At 42.4% G+C, this 27,389-nt stretch overlaps 1 protein-coding gene across 11 annotated transcripts in view; it reads right to left on the bottom strand.

Annotated features, from left to right (window-relative positions):
* The window catches only part of AP3B1 (adaptor related protein complex 3 subunit beta 1), a 580,418-nt gene that overhangs the window by 226,119 nt on the left and 326,910 nt on the right, over positions 1-27,389 (bottom strand). For all 11 annotated transcript variants that reach the window (XM_065550060.1, XM_005288300.4, XM_065550061.1 and 8 more), the window contains 3 exons: positions 21,904-21,979; positions 16,078-16,152; positions 2,452-2,547 (listed from right to left, as the gene is read on the bottom strand). In XM_065550060.1, the coding sequence (XP_065406132.1) occupies positions 2,452-2,547; positions 16,078-16,152; positions 21,904-21,960 (228 nt within the window). In that variant the 5' untranslated portion in view covers positions 21,961-21,979. The remainder of the gene's footprint in view (positions 1-2,451; positions 2,548-16,077; positions 16,153-21,903; positions 21,980-27,389) is intronic.

The following is a 27,389-nucleotide window of genomic DNA, read 5'->3' as shown; positions in this document are numbered from 1 at the left end:
GAAAGTCATTGATAGATGTTTAACCAAAAATTTGCTTTTGCAATAGCTGACACATATGATAATGAGCTAAGAGGCATTCATATGTTGAGCTATAGGATACAGGCACCAAATATCAGGGTGAGGAAGTTAGATATGGACATGGGAGGCTGGGCATCTGAATTATTATTCATGACAGTCCCCAAGGCCCTCTAATAGGTCAGGCCACCAGGTAGGAGAGGGCAAGCTTTTCATCAGTGACCCTTAAGCTCTTCACTGTCATTATCCTTCACTGACCTTCAGGCATTGGTGTCTGGACCATCAGACTCATTTAGCATGCAAGGGAAAGGGCTGAGTATAAGTGTCTCTTACCACCAGATCCCCAAGGAAAAGGTGAGAGTATAAGTGTAATGAGCATATGCAAGGAATGACACTGAAAATAACCCTAATATTATATTACTGCTATTTGTTTGGGTGGTTTGGCGTTTCCTTGTCTTTACAGATTAAGTTAACAAAATTGGCTAAGGCTTTGCTTTGCCCTCAGTATAAGTGTCTTTGCTATGCACAAAGGGGTTCCCCACAAGACACTGAACTTCTCCAATTTAATTCTGTTGTATCCGATTCTGGTACTAGAACCTCCCCCCCCCCCCCCTTTATTAAATTAGTATTAATTTGAAGCCAATGCAATTATTAACCATTGAAAAAATCAAGCCATATAAGAGAAAATTACTTCTGGGCTTGTAACAAATTGAATTTAAATGTTCAGATCCAGAGGGATGTGAAGCTGATTAGGCAGTTGTGGCCACACACATTATGGTTTGGTCAGAGATGCTCACAAGGCAAGTTTGGCAGGGAGCCATTGAGCCAGCCCACGTCACCAGGGCCCCCAAAAAATTTGAACATGAGGTGACCAGGGTAATTTTTGGGGTTAGTGGTTCAGTAATCACACAGAGGGACAGCCAATTCACTAGGCCCAACATCTTTTTTTAGGGACAACTGAAGCCATCTGTTGGATGCAGGGCCCAACATTTGGCTCTACGACCTTAGGGAATGGATCAGGTGGGAAATAGCTACAGGGCAGCATGGTGGGGGGGGAGGGAGGTGCAAATATACTAAATGTGGCATCCCCAGTGGCCCCTGTACAGTGTGGGTAAGACTAAAAAGTGACCAGCTCCCAGAGGTAAATGAGACCTGGTATTTCGCTGGAAGTCCTTTTGCCTAAGGGAAAAAGAAGAGACCTGAAATCCTTCCTTAGTGGTCTCTACCCCTTACATGCCCGCACACAGTGGGAGGTGGAGGGATTCATGAGTGAGCTGAGTCCAAGAAGTCAACCCTGAGTAATTTGCTTCATGGTGGGAATTCTGAACACTGCACTGGACCCAGTTAAATGCCAATTAAATACAGGGAACATAATACCCCTCCCAGCATTAAGGCTGCAACCTGCTGTTTAAAATCCAACCTCAATGTTTGTTGATCAGTTGCCTGAGTCCTCTGATCAATGGGATTTGATAAGAATGTACGTGAAGTTTTAGAACTAATTTTTTTTAGGTTGGTTTTGTTTTGCTTTGGGGGAGGGGGGGACGCTGTACTGGGGAGGGAGGCTAGCCTGATTGTCCAGCAGTAGCATGGACTATTTGCATTTGGGAGCACCAATATTAATTTGTTCCTTCACTCCTGGTTTGGGAACATTGGGAAAGCAATGTTTAGCCCTGATGAATGACACTTTGCCTGTAATAAACCTTCTAACAACAATAATATAGACTGGATCCATAAGGAGTCATATGCTGCCCTTCTTGGCCAGATGCACAGATAAGCAAAATGTCAAATGTGTCAGTGAGTGGGGAAAAAAAAAATCATCAGGCCGCCAAAATAGGCTTCTGTGAAGGAAGAAAAGTAATTCTCTCTAACATGAAAGCCACATGCCAAGGCCTCTGCACTAACGTATCTTTTTAAATCTTTGCCACCACATTTCAGAGGTGGTTCTTAGTTTTGGTTATCTGATCCCATTTTCCCCCCCCACCACCCATGATTATGAATTAGAGTTGAGCAAGCATAATAATACTAGTCCCACTGGCTCTTACTACTAGGACTAATGTGGGTGACAGCCCAGAATTTTCTTTAGGGGATTTACTTTATTTAATCTACTTTAGGGTTTTATGCTGCTACCCCTAAAAGCAATCCGAACGCCTTCCACGTAAAACCAGTTAGCAGAAGTTTACTTAAGGGAGACTCTGCCTCTCCTCATTTTTCAGGGTATCAGGTGTCAGTACAGACCCTGTGACACTGCTGGAAGATAGGAGGAGCAGGCAAGGGTATGTATTTTAGGTATGTAGGTTTGAAAAAAAGTTAACATTTTTAAGTAAAGTATTTTTCTTCATGTTTCTATCCACTTCTTAAAAAATTTTATATCTTGTTTTTGCTACTTCCCACCTTGAAATTTAGTTGCTAGTTACTGTATTTAACACCTTTACTCACCTTCAGAGCTCGCTGAAAAGTGCTGATGGACAACAATGCCAGGTCCTGCTGCTCCTCTGCATAGCGCATCAGATAAACATACACTAGTTTTTTGATCTAAAAAAAACCCAGAATATAGCATCAGAGAATTTAAGAATTCTACAAGACCACGTAGAAATCTAAACTACATTTCAGAGTGGTAGCCGTGTTAGTCTGTATCAGCAAAACCGAGGAGTCCTTGTGGCACCTTACAGACTAACACATTTATTTGGGCATAAGCTTTCGTGGACTAAAACCCCCTTCATCAGACGCATGGAGTGAAAAATACAGTAAGCAGAATATATATTATAGCACATGAAAAGAATGGAGTTGCCTTACCAAGTGGGGGGTCAGTGCTAACGAGCCAATTCAATTAAGGTGGAAGTGGCCTATTCTCAACAGTTGACAAGAAGGGGTGAATACCAAGGGAGGGGAAATTACTTTTGTAGTACTAACAAGGCCAATGCAATCAAGGTGGACGTCGCCCATTTCCAACAGTTGACAAGAAAGTGTGAGTATCGGCAGAGGGAAGGATGGGGGCAGACAGATCCCATTACTGGTAAGGAATGACACAAAATAAAAAGTTTGGGGACCACTGCCTTAGAATTAATAATTTCCTTAGTACTCAATTTAATTCAGACCGACAATTGTCCCACTTTCAGTTTGAAGAAGTTACATTACAACATACCCCAAGGCAAAGCCTCTGTATGTCTTGTAAGCACAAAATACATTTTTTTATGTTTGAGTTATAAAATGACTATAGGGGTTTATAATGGAAACTCTGAAAGACCCTTTACTACAGCTGTGCTATAATTACTGTCACTATCGGAAAAAAGATTTGTGTCAGTTCTGGCAAAAAGCATAATATTAAATCACAGAAGGTACAAAACACAAAGTTATTTGTTGTTTTGCTACAGACAAGCAGCAATCAACATTGACCACAAGAGGCCTATGCAATGAATGCCTGCAGGTGTGCAGAGAAAACCTCCTTTCTTTGAAACCACTCTGTGACTAGAAATGGGAGTTCTTAGTGCTTCGTGTCGACACTATTCTTTCATCATTTACCTTCATTCAATGTTACAACACTCCGTTCTGTAAAACTAATAACAGGGCCACAATAGGCTTGAGGAACACAGACAGATCTGTTTAATTAGTTTATCCATACAAGTACAGCAAACTCCATGAGTTATTGACTAAGCATTTGATTATTTTTGTTCTATACCATCAGTTAGGTCACTTTTTGTATCTTTTGACATCTAATGCCATGATGCATGTAATAGGGCAGCATGTACTTGTAAAAATGAAATTTACAAGACACTTTTGTAACAATAAAGTGCCCTTCAATTCTCTTTAGAGAAATAAACATGCTCTAATGCTTTTACCTCATATTAGAGTGTGAAGTATGGATCAAAAATTTAGGAGCATGTTTAGACAGGAAAGACATCTATGAAATAAGAAAACATTTTATAAAACCAACTAAAGCATTTATGGTTTCATAATCAGTACAGCTACATATATTTTTCCCCTGTATAAAACGCTTACAGATTAACAAAAATTGGTTATTGCTTTATGGAATAAAACAAAATCAATATGCTAAAAGTTTCTATTTCAAATAGATACCAACAGAGTCAAAAATAATTTTAAGAATTCAGTTAATATAAAGATAGAACACAACCAAAAGAGAGGGTTATTCACCTTGTGCAGTAACTGAGGTTCTTTGCGATGTGTCCCCCTGTGGCTGCTCCACTTTAGGTGTTTGAGCCCCCCTGTGCTTGTAATTGGAGATTTGTGGTAGCAGTACATTTAGATGCTTCCAATAAGGGAATCTTAAACCAATGTCAGGAGGATAAACTAAATGACATCAGTTATGGGTCAAGAACACTAACTGCAGCTGAGAAAAATTACCTTCACTCAGGAAAACTGGAATTTCTGGTCTTGAAATGGGCTGTAACTAAAAAACCATGTCTACCTGTACGATGCACAATCCTTCATGGTTTGCAGAGATAGTAACCAGTTAACTTACATATTCACCTTTACCAGGCTGAATATCACAGCACACTGGTAGATTGCAGAATTAGCTGACTAACTTCAAAGTTAGCTATCATCCATGGAAATCTAATGTGGAGGCAGATGCTCTATCCAGAATGCCTTCTGATATGGGGGAAAAAAAATATTTGCCAAAATGTTCAGAAGATGCAAATAAAGATGATGTTTAGGCTGTCCTTGTATATCCAAAGAGACAGCAAGATATCTTGGTTAGCAGCTGTTACTGCCAATTCTTTGGCAGTAGAAGACTTCGCCATGAGTGTTATATCACCCATAAAGTCTATTCCATAAGACATGACATTTTGGCAACTCAGAAGGAAGATTTAGCAGTTGCTAAAATTCTTCATTATAAGTACTTGGGACACAAACCGAATAACCAAGAGAACACAAGAAGATGTGGTGAGGTCCCCTCCCTGATGCATGAACAGTATTGGTTGCATTTGGATACAAATGGAATACTTTATTAGAAAACCAAGTTATGAAATCAACTGGTATTACCTGAAAAATACAAATGGGACATTTATCAAGGACTACAGGAAGAGATGGAACTCTTAGCAGCAAAGTGAGTAATCAGTCGTGCAAGAGGTATTGGTTTTATTGGCCGGAGATGAAGGAGGACACTGAAGATTACGTAACTAGAGTCTGCACATGTGTCAAGCAAAACAAATCTCACCAGCCTACCAGAGCTCCATTTAACTGAACATAATGATAACACAGTCAATAGATTTTGTGCACAGAGACAGGAGGAGGATATAAATACACCTTAGTCATAGTGGTTCAATAGGTTTGTCCAACCCTCCGTACCACCAAGTCAGAAAAGACTGTGGCAGACAAGATCTTCAATTACTGTACTTAGTTTTACAATTTGGTTTCCTAAAAAGGATTCATCATGATCAAAGGGCAGAGTTTGAAAATAATCTATTCCGAAGGTTACAGCACTACTGTAAAACGGTGCCATCTCACACAATCAGGGCAATTGGCAAGTAAAAAATTCTAAACCAAATTCTGCTGGCTATGCTGACAACCTTGCCAGAAGAACAAAAGTAAACTGAAAGGACTCCCTCAGAAAGGTAATTTATGCCTACAACTGTACTTAGATTGAGACACCAGGGATCTCACCCTTCTATTTATTATATTAAGGATCAGCACATATGCCCGTTGACATTGCATGTGGCCTACCTATAAACTCTGAATCTCCACCTGGGAACCATAAAGATTACATTGAAAATGGAATCAGCAGATGAAAGAACCTTATGTTCTCAAAAAATAAGCCGCCCATGGAAAGAATCATTATGATCAGAGTGCACAATGCTGCCCTCTTGCCACGTGACAGAGTACCCATCTGGAATCTTTCAGAGAGAAAGGGACTAGGCAAATTAAGATCCTATTGGGAAGACAGAATTCATGTAGTAATTCAAAGGAAAGGAGAATAGTCCTATCTATGAAATAAAAGTAGAAGATGGAAAAGGAGTTCAGTGCAATCTTCTAGTTCCCGGTGACTTCTTACCTTTGGATATACCACTGCCCTCCAAACCACCATAGCAGAATACATGAGAACAAGGCAAACTAGCATAACAGGAAATCAAAATGAGGCCAGGAATTCAGACTCCAGTGATATTGATAGTGAAAACGAACCTCATTACATGATGGGATATGGCACAGAGACTCTGAATCATTTGATCCACAACTGGGAAATACAGAGGATGTGAACTGGGAACAGCTCAGACTGATGTGACATTTACACCAGCCACTGAAAGACATGACTATCAAACCAAGATCATGGCTCCTGAAACCAGTACTGCACAACAGGAGAGATCACCAGAATAACCCACTGACATGCAAGGTTATACAGCTAGAGAGAAGAGTCCCACAGACAATGATGTATGAACAGTCAGGGGCACCAGACTTATCAGTGTCTAAATCCAGCTACTGAACTGGTGAATGCACCACAGAGTTATTCATGAGACAAATATAAACCATGCCCAGTACTTACTCTTGTACCTTAACCTGCATTCTATCCAAAACTGATATTAGTGATATTGAATTAAAGTATGGATGCCGATCTACATCAAGTGTTTTATAGTTCTGGATAATTTGTTATGTTCATTTAGTACAGGAGATCTCAAACTGGGGGTTGTGACCCCTCAGGGGGTTGCAAGGTTATTACATGCGGGGGTCGCGAGCTGACAACCTCCACCCCCAAACCCTGCTTTGCCTCCAGCATTTATAATAGTGTTAAATATTTTAAAAGTGTTTTTAATTTATTGGGTGGGGGTGTCACACTCATAGGTTTGCTGTGTGAAAGGGGTCACCAGGGCCGGCGGTCGCCTAGGCGCTACAATTTGGGGGGCGGCGCGGCGACTGCGGTGGCATTTCGGCAGCAGGACCTTCCGCCGCCTCTGTGGGGGGCGGCATTTCGGGGCGGGCCCTTCTGCCCCCTAGGGCAGAAGAAAAGCTGGCGGCGCTCCTGGGGGTCACCAATACAAAAGTTTGAGAACCACTGATTTAGTAGGTATTTTGTCATGCCACATGACAGTTACATTGTTAAACCTTTGGTCATATGGGGAAACATGTATTTCATAACTATGAGCATCTTTGGGAATTTAAATAATCAGAAATGGCTATTTTGTTGGATACTACACTTGCCACACAATCAGTGTTAGGCAACAACTTTATGAGTATGTGGAACTCACGGGATATTACTAATAAATCAAATTGATGGACTGAACATTATATATATTGTTAATAGAAATGTCAGAACAACATTACATTTATGAGGGGGAAGTATAGAACACGGAAGGGGAGGGATAGCTCAGTGGTTTGAGCATTGGCCTGCTAAACCCAGGGTTGTGAGTTCAAACCTTGAAGGGGCCATTTAGGGTACTGGGGTAAAAAAAAAAAAAAAAAAAAAAAATATCTGTCTGGGGATTGGTCCTGCCTTGAGCAGGAGGTTGGACTAGATGACCTCCTGAGGTCTCTTCCAACCCTGATATTCTATGAACACATAAGGGAATGGCAGGGGTTAACTGCCCTGTGCCTTTAAGGGTTATAGCACTGCTGAAGAGGAAAAAGGGAACACAGTAGGGAAGAAAAGTGTCAGCCCAGGAGGTTGGTGGTGGTTGTGCTAATTGAGACCAAGTTGTTGTGGGGCTTATGCAGGATGCATTTAACCTTTTTATATAAAGTTTTATAAAATCTTAGTTTTAAAACTATCCCTGGACTGTGTGTGTAATAAGTGGCAGGAGTGTAACAATTAACAGAACTCAAATTATCAACTTTATAGCCATTCTTATCAGTAACACTTCCCAATAGACAGCTGGGTCTCAGTTTGAAGCCAGATTTACAATGCATTCCCATCACACTGGTTGAGAAAAATACACACAGGAAGGTTTAACACTAGCCAAATCACTCAACCTGAATATATAGTTGTATAGTTCATCTCTTAGATTTTATGTTTTTGATATCTCTAACCACATTGTGCTTTGATGATCTGGAAGACAAGGTAAAACACTCCAAATATTTAATTAATTAGATTTTAAAAATCTCAACGCACTTCACACTTTTTTTTTTTTTTTTAAACACACACTCAAAGAGATCCAGGTTAATGGGACTATTCACATATTTAAGATTTTGGCATGCAAGTAAATATCTTGCCTAAATCGTTCTATATTTAGGTCAGCAAAGCTGATTTATTTGGTAAATAATGTGCTGGCTGCAGGCAAACAGGTAAAAATAGCTCAGCTTTTCACCATAATTCCTGGCTCAGACAGACACAACTTTTCTTCACCACCACCAGCTGAGATTTACAGTTTTGAATTTGCCTCTAATCATACATCTGCTCTCAGTTGTTTTGAGCTGGCAGCCCTGCCTGTTGCTAGAAGAGAGTTCCCCTTCACATGCCTTGAGTGACCACAACAGCACAGCTGCAACTGCTATCACAGCCATCAAATACTTTCCCTGCCCCCTCCAGATGAAGAGTAAGAGACATGCCTAGTCAAGATGACAGCGGATGAGGGAGTGTAGTGTTGAAAAGTCACCCCCCTTCATGCCAACTACTGTCATTTCTCTTTATACTTCAACTCCTAGCCACGTGAAAACATCTGCTCCCTAAAGATGTGAAAAATCTAACCAGCAGTCAAACCTGTAGCATTCATTATTATATTGATGCCTGATAATTAAATTCCCCAATGTTACAGCATTGCTTCCAAATTTGCCCTTCCACTGGACAAAATGGGAGTGGCTGGCACTCCCCTCTTCACAACCACGCTGTTACTTTCCTGAGGAGAGACTACGATCTCAGAGACCGCACAGTGTAGAAGTTTCAAACAAGGTTCAAAGTCCCCTCACTCATGCAATAAACACTCATTATTGCTCCTCAATTCAAAGCAGCTTAACCAGAAGAGAGAAAATAATCCCACATAAGAAAGAGGCAGGGAGGGAGTATTCCATATACCTATTTAATATGAGATCCTTCATACCGAGGACTGAGTAATCCTTTTTTGTACTGTATGGGACTTTTCCCTGTTCTGATTTGTCCTTCTATGCTTTTTTACTTTTAATCTTTGGCAGATACGCTTAATTTGTAGTGTTTCTAGTGTTTTAATTCACACTATCCACAGAAGTTCCTTTCAGGTACGGGAAAGAGTCCTAATAGTTCATTTATGCCTTATGTGGACAATACTTAAGTGTTTTGCTCACATGACTAGCTGGTGAGATATGCAGAGATGTTGATAGTCAGAGTCTCTACAACCCTTTAATGCCATGGACACGGCTGTTGAGGCACACTATATCTCTAGAGGGAGGAGCAACAGTTGGAGGTGTGGAAATCAGAACTGGATGTCTGTACTGGAGGAAGCCTTGGCACTGGTAACTTGGCAGAAATAGATAACAGATTCTGGCTTCTCTGATATCACCACGTATCCTAGATATCAATTTGCCATGGAAAAATATGGAATTTGCATTTTCACAGAGTATGTAGCTGCATAGGGGTTCATGGTTTAATGCATCTCAGATTTCACTTCAGCCTCCAGACAAGAGTAATTAAAGTTATGAAAAAATGCCAAAAACTTTAAAAAAAATCACCTCTAAAGACCATGTCACAGTTTGGCAAGGACAAATTTAACATGTATGGTAATGTGCTGTTCTGTACTGTATACACCATGGGTGCAGATTACATTTAAGGCAGACAATTGTAGAACACGTGGAAAACCCTAAACTGCATCAAAAGAAACTAAAACAAGAGGCTGAAACAGCAGGGCCATCAACAACAATAAAGAAACAATGCACCATGACTGGATCATTCTATTAATTTTATTATAATGATTAATGGCAATGGTAGGCTTTGAACTTGCTTAAAAATGGTAAATATATCAATAAAACATTGTGTTCAACTGATACCTATATATCAGAAAAATACTGATTTTTATGTTTATCAGAGGGTAGCCGTGTTAGTCTGTATCTACAAAAACAACAAGGAGTCTGGTGGCACCTTAAAGACTAACAGATTTATTTGGGCATAAGCTTTCGTAAGTAAGAACCTCACTTCTTCGGATGCATAGAGTGAAAGTTACAGATGCAGGCATTATATACTGACACATGGAGAGCAGGGAGTTACTTCGCAAGTGGAGAACCAGTGTTGACAGGGCCAATTCAATCATGGTGGATGTAGTCCACTCCCAATAATAGATGAGGAGGTGTCAATTCCAGGAGAGGAAAAGCTGCTTCTGTAATGAGCCAGCCACTCCCAGTCCCTATTCAAGCCCAGATTAATGGTGTTGAATTTGCAAATGAATTTTAGTTCTTCTGTTTCTCTTTGAAGTCTGTTTCTAAGTTTTTTTGTTCAATGATAGTGACTTTTAAATCTGTAATAGAATGACCAGGGAGATTGAAGTGTTCACTTACTGGCTTATGTATGTTACCATTCCTGATGTCCGATTTGTGTCCATTTATTCTTTTGCGGAGGGACTGTCCGGTTTGGCCAATGTACATGGCAGAGGGGCATTGCTGGCACATGATGGCATATATAACATTAGTGGATGTGCAGGTGAATGAGCCCTTGATGGTGTGGCTGATGTGGTTGGGTCCTCTGATGCTGTTGCCAGAGTAGATATGGGGACAGAGTAGGCAACGAGGTTTGCTACAGGGATAGGTTCCTGGGTTGGCGTTTCTGTGGTGTGGTGTGTAGTTGCTACTCTGGCAACAGCATCAGAGGACCCAAACACATCAGCCACACCATCAAGGGCTCATTCATCCACTGTTATATATGCCATCATGTGCCAGCAATGCCCCTCTCCTGGAATTGACACCTCCTCATCTATTATTGGGAGTGGACTACATCCACCCTGATTGAATTGGCCCTGTCAACTCTGGTTCTCCACTTGCGAAGTAACTCCCTGCTCTCCATGTGTCAGTATATAATGCCTGCATCTGTAACTTTCACTCTATGCATCCGAAGAAGTGAGGTTCTTACTCACGAAAGCTTATGCCCAAATAAATCTGTTAGTCTTTAAGGTGCCACCAGACTCCTTGTTGTTTATGTTTATCAGAGAATTCGGGTTGTTGTTTTTTTTAAATCACAGAAAACTAGGAACCCTGGATATCACTAAGTACACCAGTACTGTGAACCTCAAGGGTGTCAATTAGTGCAGTGGCATGGCTAGTCCTAATGGTGGTGGGTCTTCTCTTGCTGGAGCTGACGTAGCCAGGAGAGTTAAGAACCTTAGAGAGTGTGGTACCACAAGCTATGGTGCCAGAGGAATCTCTAGGGTGCCAGTGCAGGAGTGAGGAGGGCCAGCGGAAGTCAGCCATTTTTGGTCCTATGCTCTTAAAAGGAGATGCCAACCTAAATATTCCTGGTACCCAGCACTTCAGTGCCAGCATGAAACTGAACATCAGTGGGAACCACTCAGGGTCACAAAGCCTCAGAGGACAATCAGTGTCAAGTGGAATACTTACACCTAGGAGAGACCTTGGTAGGGAGCTCTCTATTGGGTTTCTCGCTCCCTCAGCTTTTCTACAGAGTGTTTTTGCAGTTTTTGTCTAAGCCAGTGACTGGACTGATGATGAGGCCCTGTGGGTTAGTGCCCCATGCTCACTCTCTAGTTCCAAGGGACCACAAGTGGTGGAGAGATAGGGGAGAGAAGTCCTACAGATCCTGAGCCAAACTGGTCTCACAGCCTTGCTCATGAGGAATATTTGTTTCCCTGTCCTTCCTGGTTTTTAAACTGAAAGATTTGAAGACAGCATATTTTCCAGAAACATGCAATTCCCCGAAGCAATAAAGACACCTTAGTACCCATCTTTCACAGGCATTGCTCCCTGACGTGAGAGGCAATATTTAATTCCAGGAGATTTAGACACCATCCCCTTGACCAGGGCCTAATTCAGAAAAAATAAGAAATTAAGAAATAAAGGAGTGTCACTGAGCAACAAAAACTCTCTCATCTTTAATCTAGTGCAGTTTAAGGATTAGAAGGGGGTTGCCAGCAGTCAGTCAACAAGGACAGTGAGCTGCTCATCTCAAAGCAAAAAGACTGGCTTTGAGAACTGAACGGCAGTTGGTGCACTCTGCCCTTTTTTATTTTATTATATATATATATATATACATATACATACACACACACACACACACACATATACACACGTGAAATGTAAATATGGACAATTACTTGAAGGAGAACTTGAAACTGCAGGTAAAACTTGAGTACTCAAGTTCATAGAGAGTGTGTCCTGCTTTCTTTTTTGGAAAAGAAAAGCAACAGGAACGGAATCCTCTTGCCTTGTTTTGCTGACAAAACATTTACTGCCTCAAGCTGTAAAAGACTTCACCCCCTAGTAGTTCCATGTGAGATGGATCCCTGAGAAGGGTATATTTTTGTGGCACAGAGTGAATTTATATCTAGAATCCACTTATGAGAGGACCTTCCAATTCATGCCACTAAAGAGGAAGAATGAAGGAATATCTCCAAAAAGGGGTGGGGATAATGATGATGGTTTGGGGAGTCAACTAATAAATTCTGGTTAATAAGTTATTTTGCAAATGGCTGTATTATGAATGAAGCCCTTTGTTTCCATTTTATATTTTTAACTTCCCAGGAATTTATCAATGTTTATTTCAAAAATTTTAAAAATAGGTAAAAAAAATCAGTACACAAAAGAAACTTTCCACTTTTTTGGGTAAATGTCAGGATTAATATTGGGGGATGGGAGGACAGGAAAAACAAAACAGAAAATAATGTATTGTTTATTAAACTATTATCTCTAACCCCATTATAAAAACAAAACTTTTTAAAACAAAAAACAACTTACTGTTAGTGACTTATGTAGTTACACTTGATAGAATCCACACTGAAGCCCCTTTAAGTCCTGCAGTTTTGGACATGTCCCCATAGAGGGGATACCACGGGGTGGAAGCGGGGGAAGAGAGATGGTACCTGATGGGGATATGGGGTGCCCAATACTCTCAAATCCCAAAATTGTCTTTCCCATCAGAGGTGGGACAGAGATCTCGGACCCAGGAAAGAGCAGATCCTAGTTACCTTGACACAGATCCTCCAGCAGCAGGGAGCTGCCACTACCCTCCTCCCTGCACCACGTGCTCCTTAACTCATCTTCCCAGAGCCAAAAGGGGATTGGAGCAACCTGTTCCTGGACCGGGGCAAGAGGGGATTCTGTCTGGCTGGTGAAGCGGATAGGGCTCTGTGCCCTGGGGCTCCTCTCCTGGCAGTGACATGTCACTACTCACAGGGGTTATCACTGGGGGAGGGGGAAGGGGTTGGAAGGAAGAAGGCAGGGGCAGGGGTTGCCCAGCACTCCTGGGGAGAGGGGGCCAGTACTCATGGGGTACAGGCATCCAGTCCCCCAGCCAGTCACTGCGGCAACTGGCAGTTTCAGCAGGTTCCCTGCACATCCTGCTCCCCATACTACACAGTTGCAGCAGCCACCAACTCCCCACCGCATGTGGTACCTGGCCTGCAAATATCACAGGTATAATCCATGAATCCTTGGCAGAGTCCATGAGGCCCTCTTTAGTAGCCACTGCCACCGAGCTCAGATGTGGCTTCAAGAAGTCAAACAGCCTCAGAAACTTCCTCTGGACAATAGAGAGCTCAAGGTTCAGTACATCCAATTTTGGAGAAGTGATTTTGAAAGGATTTGAAAGTTTTCCAGAAAGTCACCTCTGGTGTAAGTCATGACTTCCTTTGGCAAAGATGAGAAATTATTTAGATACACTTATGTTGATATGCCTCCTTTTCCACAGGGAAATTTTCCTCCTCAATCATGGACTCCGATTTATCTGTAGGAGAAGTAGATGATACTAGCAGTTTGATGATCTAGATCACAGACTTTACAGGTGTCAGAATCATACAGTGCTGAGAAACTATAGCAAGTAATTCAGCTCCACTTGTCTCCTGTATGTCAAAAATCTACAGCTGAAATGCCCGAAATAGCCATGGGACTCGGAAACAGTTTCCATAAGCATCAGGTGGAACTAGTTATCCCCAGGAACAGACCTAGGACAAATACACCTCTACCTCGATATAACGCTGTCCTTGGGAGCCAAAAAAAAAAAATCTTACCGCGTTATAGGTGAAACCGCGTTATATCGAACTTGCTTTGATCCACCGGCATGCGCAGCCCCGCCCCCCCGGAGCACTTTACTGCGTTATATGAGAATTTGTGTTATATCGGGTTGTGTTATATCAGGGTAGAGGTGTATAACTGAAAATCCAGAGCGGGTGGCTACACAGTACTCAGCATTGACCATGGAACTAATGAAGCCTGGAAAACAAATGACACCAAGGCTGACTATACAGCTCCCTGGATCTAAATATTTGGCTCCAGAGGAATCCTATGCCCCAACACAGATGTTGGGGTGACTGGCAAGAGATTTCTTCCTTGCTGAATTGAGAAAGGTACCCATGGATAGGAAAGAGTGTACTAATTTCTGCCTTTCAATTTCATCAATATTGGGCACAGAACACTATACAAGATCAGTGCTACCACTGAAGTGTTGGTCTCAGTACCCAGGAACAAGCACCAGAGCCAGGAGCTTAATCTTTGGCACCAAGAACATGGATTTTCCCCTCTGCACTGAAGAGTCCTGGAGCATAAAGTACTTGCTCTCACACAAAGGTTTGGCACTGGTTCCTTAGTAGAGTCACTGCTTCTAAAAACTCATCCAAGGAAATTATTGTGTTGTCTTCTCTTTTTCTTCTCACAGTCTTTTAATCCCAGGAAGTAATAGTGCAGAACAAAGTCAGAGCTCCTTTTACACCTAGACCATACAGACCTTCTCAGCACCAAACATACATTCTGAGGCTGGTACTTCAAAGGAACCTGAAAATGCTTCCAACTCACAGTATTGACCAGACCTGAGACTTTGGATCGCTGCAGCCCAACAAGTAAATTTAAAATAGATATGGTACAAACAGGTTAACTGACCTTCACCCAAGTATCATTATGAGGACCAGAGATTAAAACTTGAATGATGCAAGACAGGCATTCTTTAAACCGAGTCTTTTTTGCCTAACCTGCCATCCTGAGAAGGACGCCAGTTCTTGGCATCAGAACTTTTAAATATAAATAGAGCTCTCCTGAAATAAATTTTACAATTTTTAACTATGTACAATTGTATAAGCTGTACCCAGAAGAGATAAAGAAACAGCAGATAAAAGTTGGTCGCCTAGTGGAAGTTCTTATTTACTTTTCAGATATTAAAAAGAAGAGAGGGTTCCCTAGGAGGAACCATGACTAGAATATTTGTTGCCTCAAGGAGACACCTATGTGGCCCCACAACAATTATACCTTTCCAAGGGATTCCCGGCCAGGCGTAGACTACAAATGTACATGCCCAAGTATGGGAATCTGCACTGATGCTCAAAGAACAAGGATTAATTCTAGCTTTTTAATAATTAAACTTTTTGCTGACCAAAAATTGTTACTGTAACGATGCATTTCAACACCAAACTTGGATTGGTCAGCAATTTCAGAGAGACTTATTTAATGACGTTAAAAATAGTTTTTGTGAAGTAAATGTAAAGGTTATTGAAGATACTATTTTGATAACCCTGCACACTGAAGCTCTCTATTTACAGAGCATATTTAGTATGCCACTGGCAAAGGGCAAGCTTCTCTCCCATGTCTCACCCCTGCTCTACAAGAACCACTTTGTGAAAGAAAGTAGATCGGTCTATGTTCACTCTATCCTGGGCCTTTTTGCACAGACTGTTACCAAAGGCTAGTTATGTCATTTATGAAGCACTCTTAGGAACATATACCACAAACTACTAAACTTCTTGAATTTGCTCTCTTAAGGACTATTTTCAGAGTTACTATTTTTACAGACTATTTTCAGGCTCAATATTGTACATTTCCTTATCTCAGATATCAGATTATACTATTTCTACAAGGCTCCTACTAAGATTAAACCTTGGTGAATTCTAGTAAAATACAATTTAAAGATACTTTGTGATTTGAACTAAAGTGAAAACTGAAGTGGTACTTTTATAACAAAAATATCCTCCATAATAGTACATTTTTGTGTGTTCTTTTTAAGAGTACCTCAATATTTTTACTGGCCACATTCTTCACAACAGCTGGAAACAACTCGGATGCATTCTTCCCCTTAGCAATCATCTGAAAGAGAAGTACAATATTAATAGTTAAAAAAAATATTTTGGCCCAATATTTCCAACGTGTCTTAATAAGTCTCCTTTAATTGATTGCCAGCAAGTTGCTTTGCACCAGGAAAGGGAACACCACCATCTGGCGCAGGGCAGGAATTTCAGCCCCTTGCCCTGTGTTAAGAAATACAAAAACTGGATTTTGAAATTCAAAAGTTGCCATTTTTTTTAATTCACTTAGGCATTGACAGCTTTTTCAGGCTTGCAATTTCAAGATCTATTCCCCCACCCACCACCCCAAAAAAAGCCAAAACTAAACCAGAGTATATTATGAACAAGTTTTGAAAAGGTTCCCATAAGAGTTAGATTTTAGTGCACAAAAGAGTAAAAATACTGTGACGTAGATGTCACATTCAGAGTTTACACAAGAATAAATAAGATTGTCTGGCACAATGCACCTAAATGAAAAAATCCTCAAGAAAGGGTTTGCACAGAAGGAAAATGAACAAAGGAAAAAAGTATGACTTATGAGTAGTGAAGTACATTAATACCAAACAAATGGTTGTGTTATTTTGTTGGGTAAGAGCATATAGGTTTTGATGCACAGCACCACAGCCAATGTGTAAAGGGGGAGTGCGAACATCTCATGAAACTCAAATATCTTTCCAGTAAAGAATTAACAATGATTCAAATTTACTTTCTATATTTATTTTAGTTGCCTTCTCACTTGATATTGTAATTACAGATTAATCGTGACACTGAAGTACAGTTTAGTTTCATCCCTCACTTCAGTTACTTTTTTTTTTAAAGGAGCTATTTATGAAGCTAAATATTTTCACATGTAAATAAGTTGTAAAATTCCCATCTCTACTGGATCAACAAATTCCAGGAGAATCATTTTTAACATTGTGATATATAGGTATTAAACTCCAGTAATTCATAGTCAAGTAGAAATAATGTGAAAGTTAAAAACATTTGAGCTCTGTTTTTACGTTCAGATGCAAGGTAGACAGGGAAATGGACCAAAGTTAAATACCTTCAGCCAGGGACAAGAGACAATTAAACCAGGATCCAGTCACCCTGACACCTCAGATTGACTAAAGGTGGACAAAATATCAAATGGACACTCAAAAATGTCAGATTCTGGAGACAGGAAATCCAAAGTTATACAGTGGAATATTGGCAGATGACAGGCAATAGCTATCATATACCCCCTCCTTACCCTGACTATAGACAAAAAGGTCTGTAAAATCATGAATGGTGTGGGGGGGGGGGGGGAGGAGAAGAGTGTTATTTATCCCTTCACATAACACAAGAACTACAGGTCACCCAATTAATAGGAAGCAGGTTTAAAACAAACATAAGGAAGTACTTCTTCAAACAATATACAGTCAACCTGTGGAACTCATTGCTAGGGAATGTTGTGAAGGCCAAAAATATAATTGTGTTAAAAAAAAGAATTAGATAAATTCATGGAGGATAGATCTACCAATGACTATTAGCCAAGATAGTCAGGGATGCAACCCAATACTCTGGGAGTCCCCAAGCCTCTGACTGCCAGATGCTGAGACTGGACAACAGGACAGATCACTTGATAATTGCCCTGTTCTGTTCATTCCCGCTGAAGCATGTAGCACCGGCCACCGTTAGAAGACACGATACTGGGCTAGATGGGCCATTGGTCTGACCCAGTATGGCCATTCTTATGTTCTTATCTGATCAAACATTACACATTGTTGAAATGTTGATGTAACTTAGACCCACATGCTTTATAAGATGACTAGAATACCTAAAAAAATAGGAGGGGGGGGAGGAGGAGTGTCAGACTGTAAAGGGAGGAGGACAAGAGCTATGTCTCAAATATGCAGCATATTACAAAGGGGTCAGGGGAAAAAGAACAAGCTGGAGAGGAAAGGATAATGTTAGAGAATTTAAGATATAGCTAGGGCCCTACCAAATTCATGGTCCATTTTGGTCAATTTCACAGTCATAGTATTTTAAAAATCGTAAAGTTCATGATTTCAGCTATTTAAATCTGAAATTTCATGGTGTTGTAATTGTAGGGGTCCTGAGCCAACAAAGTTAGGAGGGGGGGAAGTTTTGCAAGGTCACTGAAGGGGGGGGAGGGAGGGGAGAGTTGTGATACTATTACCCTTACTTCTGCGCTGCTGCTGGGGGCGGCTCTGCCTAGAGCTGGGCTTCCGGCTAGCAGCCTCTGCTCTCTGGCCACCCAGTTCTGAAGGCAGTGCTGCCGCTTGCAGCAGCGCAGAAGTAAGGATGGCATGGTATGATATTGCCATCCTTACTTCTGCACTGCTGCCTGCAGAGCTGGGCCTTCAGTCAGCAGCCACCTAGCTCTGAAGGCAGCAGTGCAGAAGTAAGATGGTATAGTATGACATTGCCACCCTTACTTCTGCGCTGCTGCTGGCTGGGCGCTGCCTTCAGAGCTGGATGCCCAGCCAACAGCCGCCTCTCTCTAGCCACCCAGCTCGGAAGGCAGCACAAAAGTAAGGATGGCAATACCACGATCCCCCCCCTAAAAGAACCTTGTGACTCCCTCTGCAACTCCTTTTTGGGTCGAGACCCCCAATTTGAGAAACTCTGGTCTCCCCCATAAAATTGGTATAGTATAAGGTAAAAGCACACAAAAGACCAGATTTCACGGGCAGAGATCGGATTTCACCATCTGTGATGTGTTTTTCATGGCTGTGAATTTGGTATAGCCCTAGATATAGCCAACTTTTGCAGAGTTGAACGCTAGATGCCACGCATACCATTTTATTTTAATCCAATTCTCTCTCGTCTTAAATTTTATTTTACTACAACCCTGTTGTTTAAGACTAGGAATTTAAAACAGAACATCCCGGAGAGGTTAAAGCATGTTCAGTTGCTAAGAGACAGTGAAGGGTGGGTTTCTGCAACCTCCTTTGTCCTGTTTCTTAGCTAGAAGAGCCCATATAAAGGGGTCCTCCTCACAAGGTGAGTAGGCTGTCAGGGCTGTGGTTCTAATGACAAATGACCAGACAAGAAATAAATTCTGTTCCCATCTGGTCATTAAAGAGGCAAGATCTACTGATGAAAAGCACTATACAAGAGCTAAGTATTAGTACTACTATGACATCAAACAACTTGCTATGACAGGAGTGTTCAAAAGATATGGTTGATTATCTAGTTTTGAATTGTTACCACATAGTTACAGCCTATCAAGAAAATATATATGTAACTTGCATTATTTAACTGACCAGCCATAGTAGCTCCAGTGTACCATGTAGATATGCATTTAGTGTCTTTTAAAAGAATGTATTTTGACTCATTAAGTCATAATGATGAGTGTAAATCCTCTTTAGTTCATGGATCATTAGCTCAAAAGAATATAATGGGGCTTTCCAGGACTAAGGTCTAATCACACCAATTTAGCTGCTATGCATAGCCATTAGGAGCTCAAATCCTGTATGCCTTGTATACCCAAAGCTCCTACTGAAGGCACCAGGAGTTGAATATGTTGCAAGGAATGCAGGATGGAGCTCCATGCCTGTATGTTGTCCTGTGCAAGTTTCTGCTCAAGACAAATGCTGTACATGTGATGCAGCAGGTTTGGGGATTTTTTTTTTTTAATTTTTTGTTTAAAATGGTAGTAAGGGGGCAGGTAGTAGAAGTTTCTCCAAGAGGGGTACTAGGCACTTGAACTTGTTTGCTAGCTCCAAATCTAGGCTCAGGCCACTTTCAGGACACTGCAAGCTTCAACTGTTCTCCAAAAGTTTTTCCTTGGGGTGACAAATATAAAGATAGCAGGAAGATTATGATTGAAGCTGCAAAGTTACATTGATTGTCTGGGGTTCAGACAGATTTTTAAAAGAAATATTAAGATGTGTTTTTACAGAACGCAATTATAGATATTAGTTGCCATATACATCTAAATTTTCCTAAATAGCAATTCTTTGTAATCTTGTAAACCTCTATGATTCTCAAAGTTATTTTTACTGCATTAATGTTTATTAGGAAGATAAAAAACCATCACTTGTGATATGAACACCCTATTCAATCAAATTTCTATTTTCTTTTTTTTTTTTACTAATTGAAAGTAAACTTAGTTTTACTACTCTCTTTCTGAAGTGCCAAAAAAGTCAGAACAAGACTTCCTGTGCTCAGAGTGCCTTTGACAACATAATTTTAACATCCACTGTCACCTACACCTCTGCCAACTCTTGCCTCCAGTTTAGACCTTAAAGCTTATGTTCACCTATATAAAGCTCTTTGCAACTTGCCTCAATGGAAAACGACGGATATTCCGAGCCTCTGAGGCCTGGTCTACACTTGGGGGGGTGGAAATCGATCTAAGTTACGCAACTTCAACTACGTGACTAAAGTAGCTGAAGTCGACGTACTTAGATCTATTCACCACGATGTCTTCACTGCGGTGAGTCAACCGCTGATGCTCCCCCGCTGACTCCGCCTGCGCCTCTTGCTCCAGTGGAGTACCGGAGTCGACGGGAGAGTGCTCGGCAGTCGATTTATCTAGACGCGATAAAATCTAAATGCAATAAATCGACCCCCGCTGGATCGATCGCTGCCTGCCGATCCGGCGGGTAGTACAGACCAGCCCTGAGGGCTGAGGCTTCAGAAACTCTAGCACCTTTAATCACCATTTTTGGGGGGAATAGAGATTCACTTTTTTGAGGTGGATTGCAGGAAGTTACCAATTGAAACAGTAGTTCTCTTTTAAAAAGAGCAAGTGGTAGTAAAACAAAAGAAACTAGCAGTTTTGTATAATATACTGCATCTGATTATTTGTGAAGCCTAGCAAGATAGACTTCCTCTGGCTCAGATACAGATAAAAAAAAAACTTTACATCTTAGAAACTGGTCTCTTCTCTAACTACTCCTTAGGCAGCTTGACAACCACCTTAGCTTTTTTTTTTTTTTTTTTTTTTTTGGACTCCCAGAGATCTCTGCCAGAGCTGGTTATCTAGTTCCATGATTCAGATCAGATGTTACAGTTCATCACTTTATCAAGGTGAGGGTACATCTGCATTTCCACAATACAGTGTTTGATCAAACGCTCCATCAGGAGGAAATGCAGAAGTCCGGGCCCTTATCTAGACTAGGAACAAGTGATTTCCCCCCCTCTCCCCCAATTGGGCAACCTTACCCTCAACTGTAAATACCAATGTAGACATTTAGAAAGCATTGTAAAAGGTCTAACCTCTTTTATACTCAGCAGTTTTGGGAATCTCACGTACAGGTATACAGACTAGTTTTTAAACTTTTGTAATTCAGGTTTAACACTCAAAAAATTCAAATGTCAATTTAAAAAAGTATTTATATTTTAGGAAAAAATTACATCATGGATTGATAATCATTTACAAAAATAAAGTTAAAAACATTTCAAATATTTCTCAGTTTACTCCAAGTAAGAAACACCTACAGCTTTTCAGACTGCAGGTCTGAGAAAAATAACTGGAGTGTTTCTTTGACATAAATAGGAGTTGTGCGACATTAACACAGTAGGGAGAATACAGTCAATACCTGCATTTTTATATCATAGCTCTACAAATTTATAGAAACATTACACACATCTGTCATTGAAATATTTGTGTACTTGTATCCATTTTAAATTTTCCATCTTGATATTTAAAGAAAATAGCACTTCACCCTAGCTTTTCAAACCATTTACATATTAAAATACTGTAGTGAAGGAGTCACACAGAGAAACCAGCATCAACATGTATTGGCCACACACAAAAAATGTTTTGAATTTCACGTACCCCAACAATTCTTTTCATAGCATCCAACTTAGCAGAATCTTTATTACTTTCCAACATTTGCTTTAGGTCTTCATTCCTACAGTGGAAGGGAAGAAAAAAAAAAGGATTAGAAAATTCAATACTGTAAATCAAAAGCATCGTTTTATGTTCTTATAAAACTGGTTTGCAGGAAGAAATAGTTAAGTCAGTACATGGGACAAATTTGTTGCTCAAACTATTCATTCTGAGATGAGCTGCCACTTATACAAAGCAAAAGATGATGCTAGAAGTAACAATCAAAATCAAGATCCGAAAGATGATTAGTATGTTACCATCACATCCAATTTGGGAAAGAGTTTTTAGTTACATGTTATTACTGCATTTTAGTAATACAGAATGCAAAGTGTTCCCCATCCCTTTTAAATTGTACCAGCCATTACTCTGAAAGATGACAGATTCATTCTTCATAGCTATCAAACCTTCTTTAGCCAAAATATTTGTTGAACTCTAGCAAAAGCACAGGATTCCTCATCACTAATCGGCCAGCGGGCCTCACCCTTGACTAATAGGCCCAACTCAAGATGATAGGATAGTTCAAATTAGTCACCAGCCTCTTTGCAAAAGTTGCCAATAAGGATGTTAATTAGCACTACATCTGGTTGTCTGATGTTGATACCTCCTCTTCTAGGATCTATAATGACCACCTAATTTAAAATACTGTAGAAACGCCAGACTAAATTTTCCCTCTAGTCTGGATTTCAACTGGAGACCAGCTCCCTACTCCATTACCAAGTATTCGCCACCCTTCCAGACTCCATTGATTTGCAGTCCCCCTCCATCACCACACACACCCATTTTCCCTTCAGAAAATATGACAAACATGAGAAGTTTTTATGAAAATGTGTGACTCAATTAACTCCTTGATATCAAGTAAGTAACACTGAGTGAGTAAACCTCTTTCCAGAGAAACTCCTGTGTGTCTCCTTAGCACAAGAGGTGCCCAAGCGTCAACTTCTGAACGAATGGGCCGTTCAAATACCCCGAGAGAATCAGCTTCAATACAGAAACAAAATGCCCTTTGACCACACACACTCTTAGTTGTCACCTAGCACCCCATAACAGAACCCATACAGGGCATCATCAAACAACTACAACCCATACTTGATAGGGTCCATATCCTGAAAGAAATCTTTCAGAAACACCCACTTCTGGCCTTCAAACAGGCTCCCCACAGACCAAGATACACCAACTCAAAGTGGCACCACACCCTGCCAGAACAGGTACAAAACCTGCAGACATATCTCCACTGCTACAATGATCGACATCCCCCACAAAACACCTTTCAAGATCCATGTATCCTACACATGCCTATCACAACATGTGGTACACCTCATCCAGTGCATTAAATGCCACCAACAACTATGGGATGAAACCAGACAACCGCTATGCTCTTGAATGAAATCCCACAGGAAAATGATAAAACACAAAAACATCCTATCACGTGTAAGTGAACACTTTTCACAAAGGAAACCTGCACAAAGCTTTCAAAAGACGAGCCTGGGCGCTTAAATTCATTACTCTGCTAGACACCAAAAATCATGGACTGAACAGAGATGCTGGATTTCTGACTTATTACAACAATCTGTAACCCACTGACCCCCATGTTTGTCCTGACTGCAGAGGTGTTAACAGGCCATTCTACCTAATGGTGCTAACTATTTATGCTAATCTATCTGTTCCAGTATGCATTTTGTTGTGAGGGAGGGAGTACTTCTCTCCTTGAAGAAGAGCTCCCTGTGGCTCAAAAGCTGGTCTCTCTCACCAACAGAAGTTGGTCTAATAAAAAAAAAATATTACCTCACCCATCTTGTCTCGTTAATATCCTGGCATCAACATGGCTACAACTACACTGCATGCCTCTGAATGAGACCGTTACTAAGGATTATCAAGAAGTGAATACGTCAGGCCCTGGCAGAACAAAGGGGTAGCTACAACCGAGGTGAAAGCAGGTCTCTCCTTTCTCTTCCAGAGACGTGGAGTAGAAAATTCACAAAAGAGGAACAAAGAAACAGAAGTATAAGTACAGCCCTTTAAAACCACATAAACTGAGAGGTTCGACAAAGGGGAACACAAAGTGGCACGTTACATAAGGAGAGGGAGCTTTTTGATTGTTGGCTGAAGAAAGGTAGCTGCAGGGATCAGGGAGGAGACTCCATGATTTGAAGGAGCAGCCATAACTGGTGGATTGCAGACCAGAAAAGGGGACTTGGAACCCTGAAAAGACATTGACCCAAATCCCAAAAAACTCTGAAGAGTGATGAGGAAACTGAGGCAGGGAATTATGCGCAGGTGTTTCTTATTTTGCACACATCTATCTTTTGTGCAGTCTCAAGTAAACTGATTGTTTCAGAAATCTTTCTACAGAGTCTGTATTTGTTTAAACTATCATGCTTCCCCCTGCAGGGATAAATTATAAACCAGAGTGCCCACAAAGATGGAGCTCTGGGAAAGGGTATTCTTAAGATTACTGAGGCTCAGCACTTGTCTTGTGTAGTTGAACCATGGGGTCCCACTTCAGAGAAGGGCATAAACCAGGGTTCTCAAGCCCGAGGGCCGCAGTACTGACATCTCCCTCTCCCCCCCTGCCCTAGGCCCCACCCCCACTGCACCCCTTCCATGCGGCCCCGCTCCTGCCCTGCACCCATTCCAACCCCTTCCCTGAAATCCCCACCCCAACTCCGCCCACTCCCTGCCCCCAGAGAGTGCAGGAGGGGTGTGGCGGGGGCTCAGGGAAGGGAGTTTGAGTGTGGGGTGCAGGAGAGGTGAGGGGTGCAGCAGGGGGTCAGGGGCAGGGTGCGGCGGGGGGCTCAGGGCAGGGGTGCAAGAAGCGGCGGGGGGCTCAGGGCAGGGGGTCGGGGTGCAGGAAGGGTGCGGCATGCAGCAGGGAGGTATGTCCTGGCCTACATCAAGACCAGTACCACCCCTATAAATTCTATCCACTGAACTGGGGACACTGAACGGGGGATAGCATTGATTTCCCCACGTTCACGAGAAGGTTCAGTTAACCAAAAGTCGTTCTTATGAAGTCGACTTGTTATTCCACTTGAGCCCTGGAGCAGCCCTTGATCAGCCAGTCGTCGAGATACAGAAACACCTGTGCCTGCCACCTGTGCAGAAAGGCGGTCATGACTGCCATATGCTTGGTAAACACACGCGGCACTGCTGAGAGGCCAAACAGGAGGACTATGAACTGGTAATAGCTGTGGCTGATCACAAGCCTGAGGTACCTTCTGTGGGGCTGTGATTGCTATATGAAAGCATGCGGCCTTCAAGTCGAGGGAGGTGTACCAGTCCCCTGGATCCAAGGAAGGGATGATGGAGCCTAAAGAGACTATGCGGAACTTGAGTTTCCGCATGAACTTGTCAAGCCTTTGCAGGTCTAGGATGGGCCTGAGCACACCTTTGGCTTTCAGTATTAGGAAATACCGGGAATAAAAGCCCTTGCCTTTCTGCTCCTGAGGAACCTCTTCCACTGTCCCCAGCGATAGGAGCGTGTACCTCCTGTACAAGGAGTTGCTTGTGAAAAGGGTCCCTGAAGAGGGACGAAGAAGGGGGGTGGTAGAGCGGGAGGGCAGAGAATTGGATACCGTGCGGAGCACCCAACAGTCCGATGTGATATGGGCCCATGCAGAATAGAAAGGGGATAGATGGGACGAAAAGGTAAGGTGGGACGGATCAAGTCTTTGCATTGGTGCGCCATCCTCATGTGCACCTTCAAAAGGCCTGTTTTTGGCCTGAGGATGGTTTAGACTGGCCAGAGGCCAGGCCAAAGGAAGGATGAGGTCTCTTTCTAGCGTCTCCTGCATGAACCCTCCTGCCTATTCTGAGGCTGCTAACTCCTTGGCAGGGACTGTAGTCTAAAATGTCTCTGCTGGTTGACAGGGGTATGAAGGCCAAGGGACTTTAGAGTGGCCCTAGAGTCCTTGAGGCTGTGGAGGCAAGAGTCAGTCTTTTCTGAAAATAAAGTCTGACCCTCAAAGAGGAGGTCCTGGATGGTTAGCTGGACCTCATACGGGAGGGCCAGAGACCTGCAGTCAGGAACTCCACCTCATGGCCACCCCAGTCACCATGGTGCAGGAAGCCACATCTGCTGTGTCCAAGTTTCTTGCAGACACACACAGGAAATTAGATTACCCTCCTCTACTAGCATGGAAAATTCTGTGAGAGAGTCCAGGGGCAGGAGTTCAGTAAGCTTTGCCAAGGCCCCACATGTATACTGAGTTGCAACCCCCCTGTCGAGTAAACCTTTCTCCCAAAAAGGTCCAACTTTTTGGCCTCTCGACTTTTCAGGGAGAACCCCTGAGGCTCACGCGGGTTGGCCACATCCACTACCAGGGAGTCCAGCAGAGGGCACATATATAGCTGTTCATACTCCCTTGAGGGGGACAAAGTATCTCCACTCAGACATTTTCATGGTGGGCGGCAACGAAGACGGGGTCTGCCCCAGTGTCTTAGTGGCTTCACTAATGGTTTTGATCAGCAGCAGCACAACACGGGATGGCCCGGGAGAGGAAAGGATAGCAACCATTGGGTCGGTCTCCACCACCACCTCCTCTGTTTCAATATTGAGGATCTGGGCCACCCGTCTCAGCAGCTGCTGTAAGACCCTGGTGTCCTCCAGGGCTGGGGCTGTTGATGTGCCAGCCACCGCCTCATCCGGAGAGGAGGAAGATGGGAGGTTGAGCGGTACAGGAGCCTGCTCTATGCCCTCGACCCCTCTCGGGTCCCGAGAGTGAGGACCTCCAGCACTGCAGTTGGCACCATAGGCGTGGGAACCAACACCGGTATGCAGGCCACCTGGGTCACCAGAGAAATCCCCAGAGCCAAATGTGTGAGCGGTGGCCGAAGGACTCCGAGACCACCAATGCCCATGCTTTTTCTGGGGCACCAGGGATTGAAAGCAGTGCTTCACAGAGGTCTGGGTTCTGTGTGTGGCGCCATGGCAGTGCCAAGGGTCTCTAGAGGAGTCCTTCCTTGGCACTGGCTCATGCGCTGAGAGTGCTGGCGCACTGTGAACCAAGGAAGTGGTGCTTGGGGCTTGCTCCCCTGCGCCAGGTTCTGACTGAGGCCAAACTGCTGCCTCCATGAGCAAAATCTGGAGGCGCTGATCTCTGTCCTTTAAGGTTCTAGGGCAGAACCCTCTGCAGATTTTACAACACTCTCTAAAGTTACCCTCACTGAGACACTTCAAGCTTGAAGTGTGCGGGTCACTTCTGGGCATAGACCTGCCATAGTCTTAAAGCCCGGGGACAGAGACATGGCCCGGTGCCACAGAAACATGGGGGGGACGCGGCGGGAAAAGCCCCCCAAAGGAAACATGAAACTATTTACGTTAACTATACAAATAAGAACTGCACTACTACTATAAACACTAAAAAGGGCACTGCGAAGAACATGTGCTTGCCGAGGCAAGAGCAACGGGGAGTTCCAGCTAGCCATCACAGGTG

The sequence above is a fragment of the Chrysemys picta genome, chromosome 6 (genome assembly GCF_011386835.1).
Source record: "Chrysemys picta bellii isolate R12L10 chromosome 6, ASM1138683v2, whole genome shotgun sequence".
NCBI classification, from domain to species: domain Eukaryota; kingdom Metazoa; phylum Chordata; order Testudines; family Emydidae; genus Chrysemys; species Chrysemys picta.
Note: the sequence above shows the minus strand (reverse complement) of the source record. Positions and strands in the feature narration are given on the sequence as shown.